The sequence below is a fragment of the Danaus plexippus genome, chromosome 12 (genome assembly GCF_018135715.1).
Source record: "Danaus plexippus chromosome 12, MEX_DaPlex, whole genome shotgun sequence".
NCBI lineage: Eukaryota > Metazoa > Arthropoda > Insecta > Lepidoptera > Nymphalidae > Danaus > Danaus plexippus.
The window spans coordinates 2,879,280-2,900,980 of NC_083545.1; the positions used below are offsets into that span (position 1 = coordinate 2,879,280).

The window sequence follows — 21,701 nt, forward strand, 5'->3', positions numbered from 1 at the left end:
ATTGTTTGAACAACATGACTTTGATTAATTAATAGTTTAAATTTCAGACGTTTCCTTGCGAATTAATATCGATTATTTTATATTAAAGTATTGGTATAAAAAAAACCCTCGCCTCAAACGAATATAACATGTAAACAGCTCTTTGGACTGTACGATAAGTAAACAGTAAACATAATAAATTGTTCAATTAAACCGCTAACAAACAGCTGTTTTATCGAGATGAATGGAGGATGGCGCCTCGCGGGTTATCACGGGTCGCAGCTGTCTGATAGTGACACAGTGGCGTACAGTTCCATAGATTTCGTAATAATATATGTACATTATAAACGATAATTGATGAAAAATTTAAGGAAAACACTCAGATCATAATGAGATCTAAGACTATCGCGGTATTCATTTAAATAAAATTAATATTTTCGGATTACTATGCGTATTTTATTATTTTAAAACTACATACTCCCGACGTCTCGTTTTGCGGACTTTGTAACAACCGTGATCACAACAGCCACAATAAAATAACGTGCAGCTATCCCAAAATATTACTTTATTCTCACAGATCATACATTTTTATACCACGCTTTTTGTTGTATTTTAAATTCATACATCGAATTCATTTTTCAAATAACAATAAATTTCTCCAAAGTCAATTTCATTATTAAAAAAATAGCAAAGCATTTACATCATTACTAATCCTACTAAGTAGTTCGAATTATGAAGATTGTTTCTAACTATCAAGTGTGTACGCTCTCGGTTTGTCGTAACTCAGCTAGCAGCTATACCATCTCATTGATAACTAACGGGAAATCAGTATGTTTAGCTTCGCTGTTAAGTAATCGGCAGGTGACACTGTAACCAGAAACCCATTCATAAACTAGCTTGACTGTATAAAAATATCTTTCATTGATAATATGTTTAATCAATGGCCGTGTTAATGTATTCTGCGTTTTATGTAATAACTGGTTTTTTAAGTTATCACTTGAAACCATTACGAAATATAACATTTGTACAATGTTTTTTTTAAATCGATTCAATTCGAATCATTTGTTTATTCATATAAAGGTTGCAAAGTAATCTGACACAACCTTAACTATTGTTATTGTTTATACGAGAATTTTTTAATTAGAAGATTTAGTGAAATATTTCGTTACTTCGGAGAAAATAAAATCTCTTTGAATTCAATTTATAAAGAAAATCGTTAACAATACAATACAAAGTTAAAATCTCTATCAATCACGCATACTTACTTATAATTTTAGTATGTTTGTAAAACCGTATCCTGCTATTTATTGTGGATACGTATAGTTACTGTCATGTACCAAAGTCGTATTAACTAAAACCTACGGTCCATAGAAAGTGTATGATAATCAAAAATAATCTAAGTACCTACTAATTATTTGCTAAAAATAAAAACAATATTAATTGATATCGTATATTATAGCTATTGAAACAAGTTCGACGGCGCCAGTGTTCTGAGCAGCTGCTGTTTGCGGTAATGTATCTAACACGACAATACCGTTGTGTGACCCAATTACCCCGTTTTTAGAATCGTCAGAGGCGTCACGTTCCACGTCTAGTTGCAATCTGCAGTTGCATAAACTAGTTAACTATGCGGGCTTGTATATGGAACCATGTCTACTTTTACCACTTACGTGTTATGGCTTTCCATTAAGAACATATTTTCATCACTTTTACGATATCCCGATGTTTAAAATACAAATATTAATCAAGATCAGTCGTTCATTTTTATCCATAGCGATCGTCATTACATACGTCCATACGCAAATCACTTGGAAAATACCTGTATTAGAAATAAAAAATCTTTTTTACTGTTTACATATTCATCTTAAATCTGTTTGTGCTCTTCACGTTGAATTAATTTATTTGATAGAGATAATTTATATCAAAGTAAATAGTTATCTCGGTTATCATTGATATATCACAATCATAATGTCCTTGACGTCTTAGTTTTTATGATTTTAAACACAGAGTTCTTAAAAACGATCATTACCTAATACCTGGTTTTTGCAACTGCTCTTTCTTGTGGAACGGACAATATTATTTTATTATGTCTTGAAGAATATTAATTATGTATATTTATATATACTGATACTAACTTGTACACACACACATATATATATTTATATGTGTGTGTAATTTAAAATTTGAATTTCTAATAACATTAATACATTCTTGAAAAGCCCTTTTTGATGCCCTTTAAGATCATTTACAAGACTTATAATTAACATAATTGAAGCCGAAATCTCGTTATTTTTGTTAATTTTTTAATAAATTATGTTACAAATGAATATATTTCAGAAACAAACCATTAATTTCCATCGAATATAAATTTAAAACCAAATAAGGCTTCTTGAGAGCCTTGAAAACATATATATTTTTTCATTGCCTAACCGCTTAATGTACCGCTTTAAATACGAATACTTTTATACAAGAATTGAAATTTTAAATGCATAGAAGGATAGATGTGTAAATATTGGTAACGTTTTCGATCTATACTTGTAAAAAAAATCAATCAACTTTATTTTGTAATCATAGTCATTCCCTAAACATTGTTTGACGTGGCCATGTCTTGATTGCTAGTTATGAATTCAAATCGTTTAAGTGTATATAAAACATATTAATTACTTACCCACTAACAGTGACGTAAGTCTCATAGAATTCGCTTCCGAAGGTATTTAATTATACTTAGATATTAAAGTTCATGAAACACGATAAACTTGCATAGTAACTAAACAACAGCGGGGACAAAAGCAACTGTTTACGAAACGCACACGTGTTCGCGAAGATTGACTTGAAACATGTTTGTAGCTATCCTATTTTTTTGTTGTTTGACCTGTTTTCGATGTTAAATATTTAACGCAATGTTGCACATTGTTTTTACTTTACAAATCAAATTACATTTCTTGTTGTCGTCGATATTTTTATAAATAAATAGTGATACGGATGTCATTTTTTTTCTTTTCTATTTATGGGATAGTCAATATAAATGAAACCAAATATTTGTATATCAATCGTAATTCGTATTACGGTGATATTGTTAGGTAATTTTCCTAACCGTGTATTTTAATGCTTGTATTGTATATACCACACTAATGTGCTCTACCGCTATAATATTTTTGAGATTGGCTCATGTACCAATACATCAAAGTCGTAATAAATGCCTGTCATGTATTTCGATACGAGCCATTAATTAATTCAGCTCATCGCTTCGATTGAATAAAAATGTGTATATTTTGTAACAAAATACCATCGGTATATCGAGGAATTTTTATTGCTCTGTATTTTGTTATTTTGTATACAATGGTTCATCAAATAATAAGGTTGTCCTCAATTGTGACGTCAAAACTTCAAACAGCGCTAGTACAGTAAGATCTTTAGTTGCGGATCTGTGATTTTTGATTTCGCTCTCTTTTACTACTTTTACGATACATTTTATAGAATGGAAAGTGTTGTGAATATTTGTTTCTGCTCTTTCAAGCTTTGACTGCTGAGAAAATTATCACTAAATGTCAAAGAAGACTAAGTTAATGGTTATTAAAAATATTTATCGATCTTTTCAGAATTATGTATCTAAATATGAAATATTTTATAGTGTATATTATGCATTGTATGTCAATAAACTCGAGTGTTACAAATAGGATGACCTGAAAATAATCCCAAATAAAATGGCCCTTAGCACTTACATAACAACATTTGAATACTCCAGATAGCATGAATGCATGACGAATCTTAATATTTTTTGTATATAACCTTTCTTTGTTTTTTAACACCATCATATTATTACATCTACGTAATATAATTTCAATGATAACATCGCTTAAGTCAAGCAATACGATCAATTATACGTATGTTAATACTCGGTATGAGCGTCAGAAACTCATTTACTATAAGCGAGAATAAACCATAGACAAGCACTGCATTAATAGGTCCGCCTTTAATAAATATTGTTACATTTAAAGTATAATCTTATAATAACATAATATGCTTGAAGGATGAGAAACAATGGCGATATAGAGACTTTATATGATCTCGTTATTAGTCCTTGAATAAAACATGTTACGATTTTATGGCTACTTTACACCAGACTATCAGAGGTTATCATACTCAACTGCCAACTCGAACGAATGAATGAACGAATGAAGTATAGGTAAACCCTTCGGTCTAGTTGGTATAAATACAAAATAAATTATTAAAATCATTCATTGGTCTTCTTGAAAATTTGACGATTGGATTTTTTTTTTACCCGCAGGCGAACTCAAGGCTTTTCTTTTAAGCTCGATAAGTGGTTCGAAGCTGACTAATTATTCCTTATCTCTAATTTGTTTTGCCAAAACTAATGTTTGGAGGCGATGAAATCTGTCCTTTCTTAAGTGATTTCGTCATATTCGAAGTGTTAAAAAATGTTTGACATGTGTCGGCTCGTAAAACTTTATTTTTATGGCAAAATATATTCAATTTTAAACGGTGTCGGTGGGAACATAAGGCGTTTCCGTGGAGATATGGCAGATATTAAAATTTACAAAAAAAGGTTTATCTTAGAATAATACATTTATTGGTATGTATTAAGTCGATTACTTTTATTTTAACAGAAAATAAAACAAGTAATTTTTTCATATAAATATTTTAGAATAAAAAACCAATATGACATTTTTTAATACCACAGACACACTTCTTAAAGTGGATTCAAATTACAAAAGAAAAAATGGAACAAAGGGTTATTCAACGAGAACCCATAAAATTATGTTGTATAAATTATGATATTCCTACAAACAATCGCTTGTCCTAGTATCGAAGTGAGAGGAAACTTCGTAATTAGGACTGAGTTGTAAAATAACCATCAAACATGGTCGACATGATGAGTGTGTCGTTGTAAAATACGAAACAACTATACTGTAAGCCATAAAAAATATAATTGTTCTTTAAATTTATGACAGTAAGAACTAAAATTATTTCAAGGGATTGTAATTTTAATGTGTGAGGTGGTTTATGCGTAAAATCCTCGACCGTCCATAAATTACTTGCTGCATGACAGAGAACGTTGTTGCAAGAATTTTTACGATCGAAAACATCGGCAATATGATTAACTTAGTCATTTTTAAGGTCAGCAGGTGTTTCTGTTTCAGACTGACATAAAAAATAGATTATAACATTTTTTGACTCCACAAAACAGACAGGACTAAGACGGTAGAGATGCTTTAGAATCCATAACAGAAAATTAACAAAAAATATTATAAGCAGTTCAAAAATTCATTACGAATACATAAAATATTAAAATGCTTTATTTCTCATAAAGGTATAACTACTTTATAATAATTAGAAAACATTTATATAGACGTAGAATACTCGTGGAAACCACAATCTCAATTGGTATTTTTGAAGCGATCGTAACAAGGCTTTTGGGACATAAATAAAACATAATTTACAATCTCAAAGACAGATCGCTATCAGATTTGAAGCCAGTCGTGTTCCAATGACACCTCTATTTATAGGACCAACATCGATATTATTTGGAAATATTCAAACAACGGAACGAGACAGATAAAAAATACTTTTACAGAGTATTGCGACATTATAAATCAATTCAACGATAAAAGAATATATAATTTTTTAAAAAGGAAAAGTAAAATTTCTGTAATGTTTATATATTTTACAGTCTTATATATTGAAGTCACAGAATATTGTTTTTATTTATTTCTTAGGAATGAATGAAAAAAAACTTTACAATTGATACGTATTAATATTATCGTTCACTTATTGTAAATTAACTTTGGGGTGTTTTACAGAAATTAATTCAAATAAATCAACACGTATTCTGTAATACTGTAATAAAAAAGAGAGACAAAACTTCTCAGCATTCCATGGATTCAACGTGCGGGTACCGGGTCCATAACCGTACATTATATTTATTAAATCGTAAATTAATGTAAAACTTAGATCGCCATCACTAGCGGATAATACAATACTTTACAATTCCTTCCGTAACACTGCACTGTGTTTTTATAGACATAATATAGACGCCTTATTCCGTAGACAAGGTATCTTTTATCTGACCTTATAGTTACCCTGTCTGAAGAAGGTTTTACCTTTGCTGGCTATACTTTTAGCGAACTCCATTTATAGTTAGCGCCATAGAAATCAATAACATATAAAAGCAACAACTTCAGACGTTAAGAAATCGCTGAAGTAAGTATTAATTAATTTTTAATTTATATTCGCTTTTTAATTTAACTGTCAAATTCTTAAAATATATTTTGCAAGAAGCATTTATAGAATTAATGATTTTTTTAAATATTTTTAATACGACTGTAAATCATCAGAAAGACAAAAATCATATGATAAAGAAGAAACATGTAATAACTTTAATACACAATTTCAATCATAAACAATGAGTAGCTTAGTTCAGATACAATGTAATTATGCCAGTGCTTATTATCTTAGGTTTGCTTCTTTTGGTTGGACGGCTCGCAAAAAGAGTTTCCCTGCGTCATCAAAAAAAAAAAATGTTTGCTTATTTTGAAATACATTTTAATTAATTACGTTATTTATGTAATTAATTACAGTCACTTCAGAAAATCATATCAACGATGTTATCGAGATACGAGCCTTTCTTTTGTAACAGTGTCGTATCACGTACGAGCAGCAAAAAGTTCGTAATTGGCAAAAGAAAAAAATTCAATAAATTTTCGTCGTTAAATTTCATTGTGTCTTCATAAATTTAATGTTTTTAAAACGACGGAAAGCTTTTGAAATTACTTAAGTATGTCAAATTAAAACAAATGGAGTTTAAACAGTATTTGGTTGAAATTGTTTCGGCTAAGAAGTTAGTTTTTTTATTGCTCTTAGTAGCAGCAGCTCTGAGAATTTATTACGCACTAGATTACATCATAAAACTTGATACTTCCAAGACAGATTGGAAAGAGTTTTGATAGACGGAGAGACAACACATAGATGCTTTTATAGATCCGTTATATCAAACAAGGAAGAGAAGAAGCTAAGTTAAAAGAAGTCCATTTGATGAACATTGTTTGCTCCATTTAAAATTAATTTCAATAATCAATTAATCATGTGAATATCTTGTATTTATTATATTAATTATATAAATCAAGCAATGACTAATAAGTCATGATTATATGATACTAATCTATCAAACAGGCATCTTAAGTCGTGTGACTCAGCGATCACTCGCGGCATTAGATTTGGTAACACACATACGTCATGGCGTGGTATTCGCTGTAATATAGATCCTTGTTAGCACACCTTCGGTATTTCAATCCACGTCGCTGGACATTTTAATAACGATAAATGTAGGCGAGGGCGGACGCCTGCACAGCTGCTTGGACACGTGCGACAACCTCCAGAGACCTCACGATCCAGCTATCACGATCGTAAAACATCCTGCATATGTTCATTAATGCTTGCTTTGTTCTTGTTTTGGGATTTATTTCATTTTATAAAATAGAATGTCAGTTTGTTTTTTTTTTTTATATAGCAGTTTTTTTTTATAAATTATTCGAACCGAATTTAACTTATCATATATAATTGTGTAGTGTAATTATTGAACTTGAAATGCTATTAATGCAAATGTTATGTTACCAAAGATTTTCGTTTTTTATATATATATTAATGATGTAAAGAATGAAACTTTGGAATAAATCGAAAGGGCGTGGGTCGAAGGTCGGAGCCACAATCGCGTTACTTTATCAAGTTACAAATTCATTCAACAGCTGGCTCTGTCAAAACAGTATTTGGATCGGACTTCACTAAATACATCAAAATGTTTTTAAATTCTTCGCAATTGTATCTTACTTGTAAAAAATATATATAATAATTGTACTATAATTATCTGTATGACTATTTTTCCGTTTAAAAAAAAGCTTAGTAGGACAAACAACTCGTGAAAAATAACAAACGGTTTCAATACTATCACTACTGTCCATGTATATACTATAAAAATATTATTATCAAATTCAAATGAGCTTAAACGAGTATATTTGTAATATAAATTAACATAGAACTGGTGCTGATTATGTTAACGTGAACGTGAAGACTATTCGGTGTACGTTAAAGACGACCCAGCATAGTGTTAGAACCAGACAGCGTCATGTTTACTAACAGGGAGATCTAAATACGCCTGCGACTGCTCAAACCACCACGTGTCCTGACAGTAAGCAGAGCGCTATTTACGTTACATGTCATCCAATGATGCTTTACAGCTTCGGCCTGATGTTAAAGACACGACATATTTTTAGGACAGTTATATGTCATTATATATTAACAGAAAAAAAAGACTAAAGAAAATATTGTAATACGTTATGCGACTGCAAATATATATGTATATAGGTGTCATCACAGGAATCCATAATTTAATAGTTTAGTAGAAGCCATTGGTAAATACAAACATATTGTAATGCGGTCATTGAGATCAGCTCCTTTGCTAAAATGTTAATCCGGAAGCACGTGTCCTGCTTTACATATGACGATAACAATAGAATATGGTTCTGTTAATATTGTATGCGTTGCGTCATTTATTTTGATGGACGCCATTATACACTAAAAATTGTTGATAGAATTTTAGTTTCAATATTGCTATGAAAGGTAAACATTAAAAGACCTACCTACATTCATTTTCTTCGTTATCAAAGAAGGTTAATAATATACAATAAAAAAATAAAGCGTACAAAACGATCAAGCCAATTTAACTAAACATATATATTTATACTTTTAATTCCTATAACAAAATCTGTTAACAAAAAACTACTCAGTTTAAATATAATATTCTCTGTTCGTGTATCGTCGGCGAGAATAAAGCGAAGTTATCAAGATGTCAACGGCTATTGTCTGTTGACTTCATTGAGCGTGCTCAATCATATCAAAAACAGCAACCCTTAGACGTGACGGAGATCGCAACGATTGCTAAGTATTGTCATGACAAGAATTGCGTCATTCGAAGATCGTTTACATCATCATTTAACTATATTATTTAATATTTTTCAAGACAGAAGCGTAGATTTACCCGTTTTAATTTTTCTATTGCTTTAATATAGCCAAGGAAGGGAGAAGTTAAAGTAAAACATATTTACGTTATGACCAGAAAAGTATTACAACTTTTTTAATCAAGACGATTATTATGCTTTCTTTTCGTAACGAGCCGAGTGACTGATAATGATGGTACTTTAAGTTACATATTTTTAAGTTGACAATAGTTTTTTTTTAATTCACACGTAAATGTAACATAAAAGGGTTTAATTAAATGTAATATTTTCTCGAGTTCGATCATAAAGTGAAATTTCTGAAGTAAAATTAAAACAATGATATCTGCAGCTTAACATGCAATTGTTTATTGTGTACATAGTATTGTTATACATTAAAAAGAATATTTGTAAACTTTTACTAGTATTATAAGCAAGAACATACTCATACCTTAAATATATATTAATACTAAATGTATACTAAACAACAATGAAAACTTATAAGCGGAAGTAACAAGGAGGCTTACAATACATATATATACTCCTTAAGTAGTTTACAGAATTTATTCTTAATATTAACACAGTTTCATAGTTTTTAATTTCTTACTTTTTAAATGTCATAAATCTACAGCTATTCGTAAATTTCATAATGCATAGCAAGAGCTTAATATAACAAAGAAGGAAAGCACTATCCTTCAATTCCTTGCCTTCGATTACGATCTAAATGATACCAACAAAGTTCGCGGCCCAACCAGTACCACCATTATTCATGGTAGTTGTAAAAACTATTTTCACATAATTATTTGGACTCGTATAGTCAGCTGGAGTTTCTTCACAGAAAGAAGATATCGTATTACCCTCTTTATCTACAAGACGTAAATAATTTTGTTCGCAAGCCCTACCTAGATCGAATTCTGTGAAATGCAAATACAATCGTGTATTGGATGGCGTTTCTAGCTCCCATTCACAAGTAGCTTTTCTTCTGTACGTGTCCGGATGGAGCGGACTTGTAACCCTTCCTATTTCATTATGTATATAACCCCCACATCCCCTACCTTTGTTCGTAGCGACATATATTAAATCAAAATTCACAGCCTCCTGATCCGCCATATGATTATGTAGAAGCAAATATCTCCCCGTCGTGAACATTTGTGTCACATCTGGATAATCCATCGTTATTTTATATAGAAGAGGTGAACTCTTATCTTTACCGTCAATAATATCCAAGTAAACATTATCATTTGTGTAAGCGGGAGAGATTGATATGAAATAAATTGTTATTGTATAGTTTTCTGGAACTGTTATTAAAGTATAACAGTCTGTGTCCGCGTCACTATCTATTTCTGTTGTTCTAATTATTCGTCCCTGTAATTCCGTATAGTTTCTCCCACAGAATCCAGCAAATGATACCTCTAGTTCTACCCCGCGATGCACTGCTGTAGTTCCAGCTGAAGTTTGTAAATGTATATTTATATTTGAAGTAATGTAATAGTCTAATGATTTTTTTGAACCACACAGTACTATCTCTTTTGGGAACGCTAATGTAGATTCAAACAAATAAGCACTAACGAATATGTTGTCGTTTGGAGAGGCAATAATTAAATCTTTCCCAAAAGTTACATTTGGATGTTGCGTTTCTCCGGTAATAATGATTTTGTCTTTGTCACATTCCGCGTTTTCATTGCTAGCTTCAATATCTAAGTTGTTTATTCTTATATGAACAGATGAGAATGAGCTTCCCGTATCAAAAAAGTAATTACAATGAATGCCACGAGGAATTAAACCTTTGTCATATCCTGGTGACTTTACCCGTTGCATTTTATTTGATACTGTATACACAGATTGTCCACACACAGATGGTTCAGATGTCAACATAATTTCAAATCCAGAACTTTGTATATCGCCATCAGTTGAAAATCTTATACTTAATACATTTCTCGATGAGAAAATTTGTGGTGGCATACTATGTCCACAGTATTTACCTATTAATAGACTTGTTGGATTAAGACCATCTCTAAATTCTAAAATATCACAATCACATTTGTCATATCCTAATTCTGTTTGATTAACATTAGCACAAGGGGCTACGTGGAAGGATGTAAATTCTACTTTAATTACTTTATCAATTGGTGCTTTAATAGTCCAATGACATTCTAAATAATTTTCATACACTGGACTGTTATTGAAAAGTGGGGTTTTTAAAATATGCTGACGGGAAGTGTTTAAGTTAATCATACCACCACACCCTACAGCCTCAGAATATGTAAATAGTACTTCTGCTTTAAAACCCCTATAATTAAGATAGCTGTCAGAAATAAACTGAAACACCATGCTATTTTCATTGCTCTTAAGGATAGTGGTGGTATTAACATGGCCACATAACAATGCTATGCGTTTAGAAGAATTGATTTGTGCTCCATTATATACTGCTATGTAATCACTATAACATTCATACGAGCTTTCTAAATCTATATAAAGGATATTGACAACGACAAGTTTGTCTTTCGGAGCTTCAATCAACCAAGTACAGTTACTGTTGTCACCGTAATTATCTGACATTCCTGATGTTAAAGTAGTCGGCTCCCTTACAATCCCCCCGCAGTTATAAAGCGAGTAAGACATTTTGAACCCTTTCCGTTGACCAAATAAATCTGTTTTAAATGAAACTTTGACACTATCGTAAATTTGTAACGGTGCAGGTTTTTCTTTACCACAATAAACACCATAGAAATAGTTATTATCACTTTGATGTTCCATAGTTATATTATCATACTCACATTCTGGGTAAGACCCTTCGAGTTCAAAGTCTAAAAATTGTATTATTATTTTTTCAGATGGAGCCACTATTTCATATTGGCAGTTTAAAGACGGATAATATTTATTGGGATATCCAGGACTATACAAAAATCCTTCCTTCGGTTTTGCTTCGAGTCTTCCCCCACAAATTGAAGTCCACTGTGCTTTAAAGCCCTCTAAATTTATTGAAGCATCTGTTCTAAAAACAACTTTCATTTTATTGTATGTTGAATTAAATTTAGGAGGAAGAAGACGGCCACATAGTCTGCTCATTTCCTTATATTCATTTTCTATCCAGTCGTAAATTATGATGGCATCTTTGGTGCAGTTCGTTGTATCCTCGATCACAAATCGGTCAATAAATTGTAGTGATACTCTATAGCCAGTTTCAGCCTCAATTTCCCAAACACATTCTTGGTTTTCACGGTAACTTTTAGGATAGTTTGGCGATGAAAATACTCGGTCGAATTGTGTTAGCAAACCACCACAAATATATGTGATAATAGTTGGTATCAGTTTAAAGTTTGTATTGTTTTGTGGCTTTGAATAATATTGAATATACAAATGAGAAAATGCTGTAACAAGTGGACTTTCCTGCATTTTATTTTTACAATAATCTCCTATAACGGGCGAAGTTTCAGTAATTCCTTCTCTAATTTGTAAATATTCGTCAGAACAGTCTAAAGTAAAGGTGCCTTCCAGTTTTAAACTAATTCTAATTCCAGAAGGTGATTTAAGAATCCAGGCACAATTAATATCATCTTTATGGGACAATGGAATATTTAGAACGGTATTACTTGTTTCAACAGCATGTATTAATCCTCCACATGGTTGCAATTTCCAATCAAGATCAAAGGTGATGGGATTGCGCGCATATTGAGTTGCCTTTATATCCATATTCAATGCAGGTATTCGATAGGTCAACTGAGAATGTTTTCCGCAAATATTGCGTATAAATAATGAGCCTAAAGTACGCGAATCCAATACATTTGAAATAATATTAAGTTTAGAATCCGAATAACGACAAATTGCTCCAGCTGATGAAGACATATTAATTGACAAATATATACTACCAAATGAAGTAGAATTTGTAAGCGATTGAAGAAAATCATTGTACTTCCAAGAACAATCATACGATCTATCTAAGTTAGGAAATGTCAAATGGCCTTGAATGCCACTCAATCTTCCACCACATAAAGATGGTTCATCTGAACTAAACCTAGCTTTAAAACGATGTTTCGTTTTAGAAATTGGACCCATCCATACATAAAAAGAGAGTCTATTTCCTGTAGACTCGAAAACGGGAGCTGCTGTTGATAAATTTTTCTCATCGAAATATCCCCCTAAAGAATGCGTAAAAGATAAATCATTTAAGATTCCTAAATTATGATTAGGATCAAAATCTAGAAGTTCTAATCGAATTCTTCGATTTATATTTGGTGTGGTAATGTCCCATTGACAATATAGTAAAGAGGTTTCTATTGGATAGCCTGGAGTAGTTATAAAACCTTCAGAAGCTGTAATGCTTCCACCACAAGATGGACGCGACGAATTGAAAGTTAATTTGAAACCTCGGCTTTCGCCTGTATATGTCCAAGGGCTCGGTTTACCCATATGTAACTTAACAATAACTTTATTACTTAAGGTTTCAATAGGATTTATACTTTCATATGTACCATCATTGCAAATGTTTCTTAAACCCACACTAGCGGTTCCATTATATGAAATTGGTTCTTCAATAGAAACTTTGGTTTGACATGGTTTTTCTGATTCAGGGAGATCAAAATCTTTAAATTCTAACAAAATAACGTGCCTTTCTTTAGATATTATTGTCCACTGACAAACAGAACCTGGAGAAAGAATTAACATATGAGGATATCCTGGAGAAGTTAGCTGTCCTTTTTCAGCTACAATGGTACCTCCGCAAACATCTATAGTTACGTTAGCTTTAAATCCATTTCTGGGTTCGGGTGTTTGTGTCGAATATCTAATGAACATAGTATTACTGGTTGTTTTTATAGTTCCAGGATCTTTGCAAAAACGACCTTTCGATAAAGAAAGTTCAGAAGACCCATCTCTTATTTCTACAAGCTCAAACTGGCACTGATTCGAACTTTCTAAATCAAATCTATCCATGAAATCAATTCTTAAAATCTCTCCTGGTGGCCCAGTAAATATCCAAATGCATTCGGTGTAGGGTACAGGTATTGAAGGATAATTGGGCGAATTAATTATTTCCCACGAATGGTCACTGTCCAGTATAGATGTTCCTCCGCATTCTACATTTAATTCTTCATACTGCAGTTTAAATGTTTGAGAATTACCTTTCGAACCCACAATAGTTTTAACTGTATTGTAAGTTATGTGTATTGCATTTGAAGAGGAAATAATATCACTCATATTTTCATGTGAATAACCACAATATTTTCCTAAAATTGGTGATTCTACACTTTCTCCATTTCTTAATAATACATACGTATTACACTCATTGCTATTATTAATGTGAAAATTAAGGAAGTTAGCTTTAATGGTGCGTCCAGGGCGCACTTTTACTGTCCAGTTACATTTTAATTTATAATTATGATTGTTCTGTATTGTACCGTAATCAAGTGAAGTGACTTCAACAATCCCGGAGGGATTTTCTATCGTACCACCGCATTCAGACTTTACAATAGCTTGAAATCCTTTGCGTGAAGAATATCCATCACTCTTAAAAATTACCTTCAAATAAGACAAAGAATTCATTTTATTAGTCTCAAAATCAGAGAGGCATACATTTTCGTGAATAGGTTGCCATTGTAATCCATTTTTAGACGAATAGATCGATAGATAATCAGCAAAACAGCTTGGAGTTTGTTCCAGATCGATCTCCTTAAATGATAAAGTCAAATGATGTCCAGGTGTAGTTTTAAATATCCATTCGCAATTCAAATCTGAGTCGTAAGGATTAGGAAAATTCGGAGAATTAAAAATAAAATTACTTTGTGGTGTTACAGTTTTAGTCTGATTTAAACCACAATTAATTTTATTATGTGAAGTGGAATCAGGTATAGTCCTAGCCGATTGTGCCCATCGGATATGGAAAAGTGAACCTATACTTGAACTGTCTAATACTAGTTTTATATAGACAACATTTGAAGTTGTTTGTAAGTTACGGTTCTCGTTTTTATAAACTCCACATAATTCACTTAAGAGCGGAGCTTCATCATCATACCCATCATATATTCTTAATTCACTTGAGCATTTGTCGTTATGCCTCGGTATTTCTAAGTCATCAATTACTATAGAAATTGTAGTAGACCCCTCCGTTAAAATACGCCAAGAAAATTCACCACTTCCTTCATATTGCAAAGGATAAAATGGTGAACTAATTTGGCCACTTTGTTTTCCGGTAATTTCATTGCCATGAAGGAACCCATAGTGGAGAAGAAATCCTCTAGAAGGGCTTTTATTACTACTATGAAATTTAATATAAAGTTTTGTTCCCGTCGTCGTATTTGATGGGATTTCTTTGCCACAGTAAACTGCTAAGAGTTCACCTCCGCCATTATTTTCTCGTATTTCTAAGTAGTCTTCATTACAATTTTCAGAATAAACTAAGTCAAATGTTTCAAATGTAATATATACCTTATTTCCAGGTGAGGTACTTAAAGTCCATTCACAGTCGGCATTAGTTGGGTATGATAAGGGATAGTTGGGAGAGGCAACCGATCCTTCTTCTGATGTCAATTCAGCTCCACACGATGTTTCCAAAGAAGAATAGTGTGCCAAAAACTTTCCATTAATCATATCGGTATATGTACCAAGCTGTACTGTGAGTGCTGAACCACGACTAACAATTGTTGGAGGCACTTTGCTACCACAGAACTCATCTATTAATGGCGCTTTGTCATCATTACCATCAAACACTCTTAAATATGATGATGGACAATTTCTGTTTGTCACAATATCAGAATTTTTTGATAAAGATATATGCTTTATCGTTAATTTTACCTTTTCACTGTTTTTCGGGGCAAGAATAGTCCAGGTGCAATTCTGATTATTACGACTGATATATTCGTTATTTGTAATAACGCCGTCTGTGTTAGCAATAATTGTTGCTCCACATGTCATTGTGAAATTAGCTTTAAATCCTTTGGCAGAACCATATGAATCAGTAATAAATTGAACGAGTATATACGGCTGATTCGACATAATCGTAGAACGATTCCAACCAGGACAAAGAAGGTGCGAAAAATTGGTGTTAAATATATTTTCACTATCATATATTTTAATGAAGTCTCCGCAATATCCATTATCATCCGAGGGATGGTCATCTTCAGCAGAATACAAGTCAAAATCAGTAAACTCTAACTTTATTCTATGATATTTAGGTACTGATATAATCCACAAACAGTCCAAATTATTGTCATAATTTTTGGGGTAATTCTTTGAATGAATCATACCAGATGGGGCAACAATGCTTCCCCCACAGCCACCACTTACCGATTTGAACTGTGATTTGAAATAAACGTCATGTAACGTAGAGTGCTTTATTAGCCTAATAAACATGTAGTTTGATGTTGCTTCTAGTATAATTTTTTGTCGATGGCAAAATTTTGATAGTAGAGGAAAATCAGCGCTTTGACCATTATATACCTCAATGGCGTCATCGGTGCAATTTCGTGATTCTAGCATATAAAACTCTGAAAATGATATTGAGACTGCTGTTCCCAATGGTGTTTCTATAGTCCATTCGCATTCTATTTCTCCCGAAGAACTTAATGCTCTATCAAAGAACAACGAACCTGAAGCTTTCTGAATATATCCACCGCAGCCAAAACTCAACCATTCCAAACGAAATCCTTTGTGAGGAAAGGGTGATGTAGATACAAACTTAATCTGCACAGAATTCTTTTCGGAAGTAATAAGCCGCGGCATAATAGTCCCACATAATTTTGGACCGAATTTTTCTTCTGATGTCTCTTTTACTTGAAGATAATCCGCGCTGCATGGATCAGTACTACGTATTCTATTATACGGTCGAAAAATTCTGTAGAAAGGTCTAGAAATTGGACTGAATAAATCAAAATTCGTAAAGGTGATATTTATTTTATTTCCTTTTGGCACCGTGATTGTCCAAAGGCAATTAGAGTTTATTGGATACTTATTAGGATATCCTGGACTTTCAATCACACCATAGGGGCCACTGACATTGTTATTGCATATAGTATGATAATTTAATAAAAAGCCTTTTTTTGTTATTAAAATATCGGATCTAAACTTTATAAAAGCATAGTTGTGACTAGTCATAATATCGTTTAAAGGAGTTATTTTGTGGCAGAATCTTCCAAAACTATGTGAATTACTATCTCGACCGTCGAATATTTCTAGGTAATCGTCTGTACAGCGTTCACTATGTTCTAGATCTAAATCGCTAAAACTAATTGCAATACGTGAACCACTACTAGTAACAATACGATAAAAACACTCTGAATTTTCGTTATAATTTTGTGGATAATTAGGAGAAGCTATCATACCTTGGATACTAGTCAATGTGCCTCCACAACCAAGGATTGTGCCATCCCATTCGATTTTAAAACCTTTGCCAGATAAATAAAAATCAGAGTGAAAATGAATATAAATATTATTAGCAGTTGAAACAACGCGTTTAGATTTATAATAACCACAAATTTTAGCAATTAATGGAGATTGTTCAGAAGATCCGTCTCTTATTAGAAGATAGTCCCCTAAATCACAGTTGTCCCGAATAGGTCGTTCTAAATCAAAATCGGTTATATTAATAAAAATTTGCTGGCCCTTCGGTACACTTATTTTCCAAGTACAGTCACGATTAGATTCATAACTATGAGGCCAACCTGGCGAATATATAAAACCATGAGATTTAACGTATAGTCCACCACAATGAGTTTTTTCGTCTATTAATGAGTATGAAACTGAAAAGCCGGTTCCAGAAACTGTACTATCGGAAATAAAATTAATTCGAAGACGATTTGATGAAGTTGTTAAGGCCGGAGGGAGCGTATCGCCACAGTATCTACCTAATATGTTTTCATCATTATTGTTATCTAACTCAATGAGTTCCACATAATCACTGTTACAGTCAACCATATCTTCGAGATCGAATCTATTCCAGCTTAATTTAATGTGCATTCCTTCAGGGGCAACTACTATCCAGGTACATGATTGATTAACAGTGTACGAAAGATTTTCATCTACGGGATAATTTATAATACCAGTAGCTTCTTTATAGATACCTCCACATTTTATATTTATTGTGGTATAATTAGCATAAAAACCTCTGCCGGTTATACTCATATCTGAATTAAATTTTATATACATGTAATTATATGTTGATGTTTGTATAGGCGGCGTCGATTCCGCTCCTCCACAATATTTCCCAAGTAGAGTAGAATTGACAGTAGGCCCGTCCCGTATTTCAACATGGTCATATAGGCAATGATAATATCGATTATCTTCAATGTCAAAATCTTGAAATGTTAAAACTATCGCTTTTCCCGGAGTGGTATTAATAAAATATTCGCAAACAGTCTGCTTAGGGTAACTAAATGGATATCCGGGAGACTTTATTATTCCACTATCCCCAACAATTGTCTTTCCGCAAAGTGCTTCATATTTAATTTTAAATCCTCCAGAAGACGTAGTTATATCACTTTTGAATAAAAGGAATAACTCATTTGTAGTAGATGTGTACGTTTTTGGATATATGTTACCACAAAATTTTCCAACGAGTGGAGCCTCCAATGATGAACCGTCAAATACTTTCAAAAAGTCGTATCTACACGAAGACGATTTTTCTAAGCTAAAAGTTGTAAATGTAAGTTTAATTTTTGTATCTTGTCTTGTCTTAATTCTGTATTCGCACAATAAATTGTTTAAATAGGCTCCATCAAAAGAAGGTGAAACTATTTCTCCTCTATCCGTGGTATAGAAACCGCCACAACCAGGAACTCCTTCAATAGGGGCGTAAACTATTTGGAAGCCATAACCATTACTAGTAGCGTCTGAATGAAAATGTATAAGCATTTCAGAACTAGATGACTGTATCGGTTCTGGTTGGCTCGAATTACAATATTTATTAATAAGTGGATCACTTGTACTTTCACCATCATATATCGCTATATAATCAAAACTGCAATTAACATGCACTTCAATGTCAAGTTGGAAAAAATGTAATTGAATTCTTTTGCCCAGGGTTGTAGATAAATGCCAATAGCAATCTCGATTAGGGGGGTATTTACCAGGTGATCCAGGTGAACTTATTCTTCCATGCTTACTAGCGTCTACTTCCCCCCCACAGACAGGTGGTATACTGGTCCAATGTAAAGCAAACCCTTCTTTGGCTACAGAATGATCTGATCTAAACCAAAAGTATAAATTGTTATGACTCGATATTATATTGCCACCGTTTGGAAAAGTATTTCCACAAAAGCGCCCAATGAGCTGATTAGCTGAGCTTCGTCCATCGTGAATTTGTACAAAATCAAAATAACATTCCGAATCCGCTTCTATATCAAATTTACTAAAAGTAACATTTATAACTTTATCGGGTAAGGTGTGTATTACCCATGCACATCGGGCGTTATGCTTATAGGTTGTATTTGTTAAAGGATATACGATACTACCTTCTTCAGAATCAAGAACTCCACCACATGGTTGGGAGTGAATTTGACACAGTATTCCTGAATATAAAGCAGAACACTCGCATCTATATCCTCTAGATATTTTTTCATCTGGTCTACAAGTTCCACCATTTTGACATGGATTACTGGAACACAAATTACTCAGCCTCTCGCAATGAGCTCCGGCATACCCTTGCAAACATATGCAGGTATAACCTTCATTCAGTTCATGGCAGTGGCCGTGTTCGCCACATGGATTGCTTCCACAATTTTGCGTACTATTATCATTTGTTTTAATATAGCACCCTCGTAGACCAACGCCATCGCCTTCCATTCCATAAGGACATACACATTGTGCAATTTGAGAACTCGACATGGGATGTTCAATGCACTGGGCAGACGGATGACAACCACCACGATTAATTGCACATGAACCTCTCCAAACGCATGTAACACCATCTCCTTGAAAGCCAGGTGGACATGAACCACAAATCCGTGAACCAATGGTATTGTGACAAGTCACCATAGGATTTGTACTACAACCACCGTTTAATGTAAGACATTCGTCAATATCATGACAGACATACCCATCGCCTTCATAACCAACTGGACACTGTCCACATTTAAATGAACCAGGCAAATTTATACATTCTACTTTTGGATTTGCTGAACAACGTGGCGTTTGACCGGACGCGCACTCATCGACATCAGTGAGGCAAGCAACACTAGTTCCGTTTGTAGTCCAACCTTGATTACAAAAACACTTGATACCTTCTCCCGTTGTAACAGAAACACACGTTCCATGGCCGCACATTTCATAGTCCCCACCGGTGCAATCTTTAGCTTTTCTCGTACAATCCAGTCCATACCAGCCGGGTCTACACAGACACTCATATGATCCCGGTTTGTTGATACAAGTCGCTCCATTCTGACAACCTAAGTCAGTTCCTGCGTAATTACGACATTCGTTTACATCTTCATTACAACTAGCGCCTTTCCAGTTTGATGGACACAAACAGTAAAAACCATTTGCTAGATTTAGACAAGTTCCGCCATTTTCACACGGATGTGATTGACATTGGTCTTTATTTTTATTATTTACCGACAGTTCCAAAGCTCGTATTCTATTCTTCAAATTATTAAATCTCCGTGTCAAATAGGTAATATTAAGTTGCACATTATTTTGAAAATCATTTCGTTTTTCCATACTTTCTCTATTAATTATGTCATTGTTTTTATTGAAATTACTCTGTTCGTCTTTATTTCCGGTCGACACTAAATAAGCGCTGTATTTCGATATATTTTTCAAAGCGTTAATATTTAAATCGTCTAAATAAATGACAGATTTAGGACCGTTTGTTTTTAGGTAAATGTTTCTATCGTAAGCCGATTCAAATATAAGATCACCGTTTTCGGATTTGATTTTTGGACGTTCATCATAGGTTTCACAGTTAACAATCACAAACCACAACACCAATAAGTAATGCAATCGTACGGCGGACATTGTCCACTCGATTCCCGGTTGTGCACTGATTCGAGGTATACGATGTGTTAGCTAAACCAACATCATCAAACGTTGTACCAGACACAGGGGGCGTACTAGCGATAATTTTACCATTTATTCCTAAACGAGGGCCATATGGATATCTGTTCAAATATTTTTTATCAGACTAGTTGGGAGCTGTGACTCTGTTTAATTATAAAATTTATCATCAATATATTTTAAAGTATCAATGTCTGTAAGTTTTATACAGATGGATTTATTTTTTTTTATCCTATAAGTAAAGACTTTATAATATTCAAGTTATTGTATATTTTGTGGAAAGAATTTAAGAAAGCTGAAACTAACCTTTTTCGGATAAACTACGCGTTTTTTTTTTTTTAAACTACATAATCCCGACGTTTCGGTTACTTTTCAGCAACCGTGATCACGGGCAGACGAGATGTGAATGTCTGTCAGTTGGTCCTTAGGTGATAAATAACAAGGAAACGTCAGGATTATGTAGTTTTTTTTAAATAATAAAAATCCGAGTAGTTTATCCGAAAAATATTAGTTTCATTTAAATGAATGAAACTCGCGAAAATCTTAGAACTCATTATTTGAGAAAGCTACCATAACCCGGAATAAATCTACAGTGTTTATTGTCATTAATAGTTGTATATAAATGTGAATCAATCCAAAAGTCGAGGCGACAGATACATAATGCGTATATGAGTTGTAGAGTAATATATAATTTTTATTTTGTTCTTACTATTAAGATTCAAACATTAAATT

General features: G+C 32.9%; 1 protein-coding gene across 1 annotated transcript; it reads right to left on the minus strand.

Annotated features, from left to right (window-relative positions):
* Window positions 1-9,384: 9,384 nt before the first annotated feature.
* LOC116772658 (cubilin homolog) lies at window positions 9,385-20,942 on the minus strand. The gene has a single exon (XM_032664908.2). The coding sequence runs from the start codon at window positions 20,928-20,930 to the stop codon at window positions 9,708-9,710; it is 11,223 nt and encodes a 3,740-aa protein (XP_032520799.2). The 5' UTR covers window positions 20,931-20,942; the 3' UTR covers window positions 9,385-9,707.
* Window positions 20,943-21,701: the final 759 nt, after the last annotated feature.

What these genes read in the sequence shown, in the direction of transcription:
- LOC116772658 (XM_032664908.2), bottom strand. Translation starts at nt 20,930, where the DNA reads ATGTCCGCCGTACGATTGCATTACTTATTGGTGTTGTGGTTTGTGATT.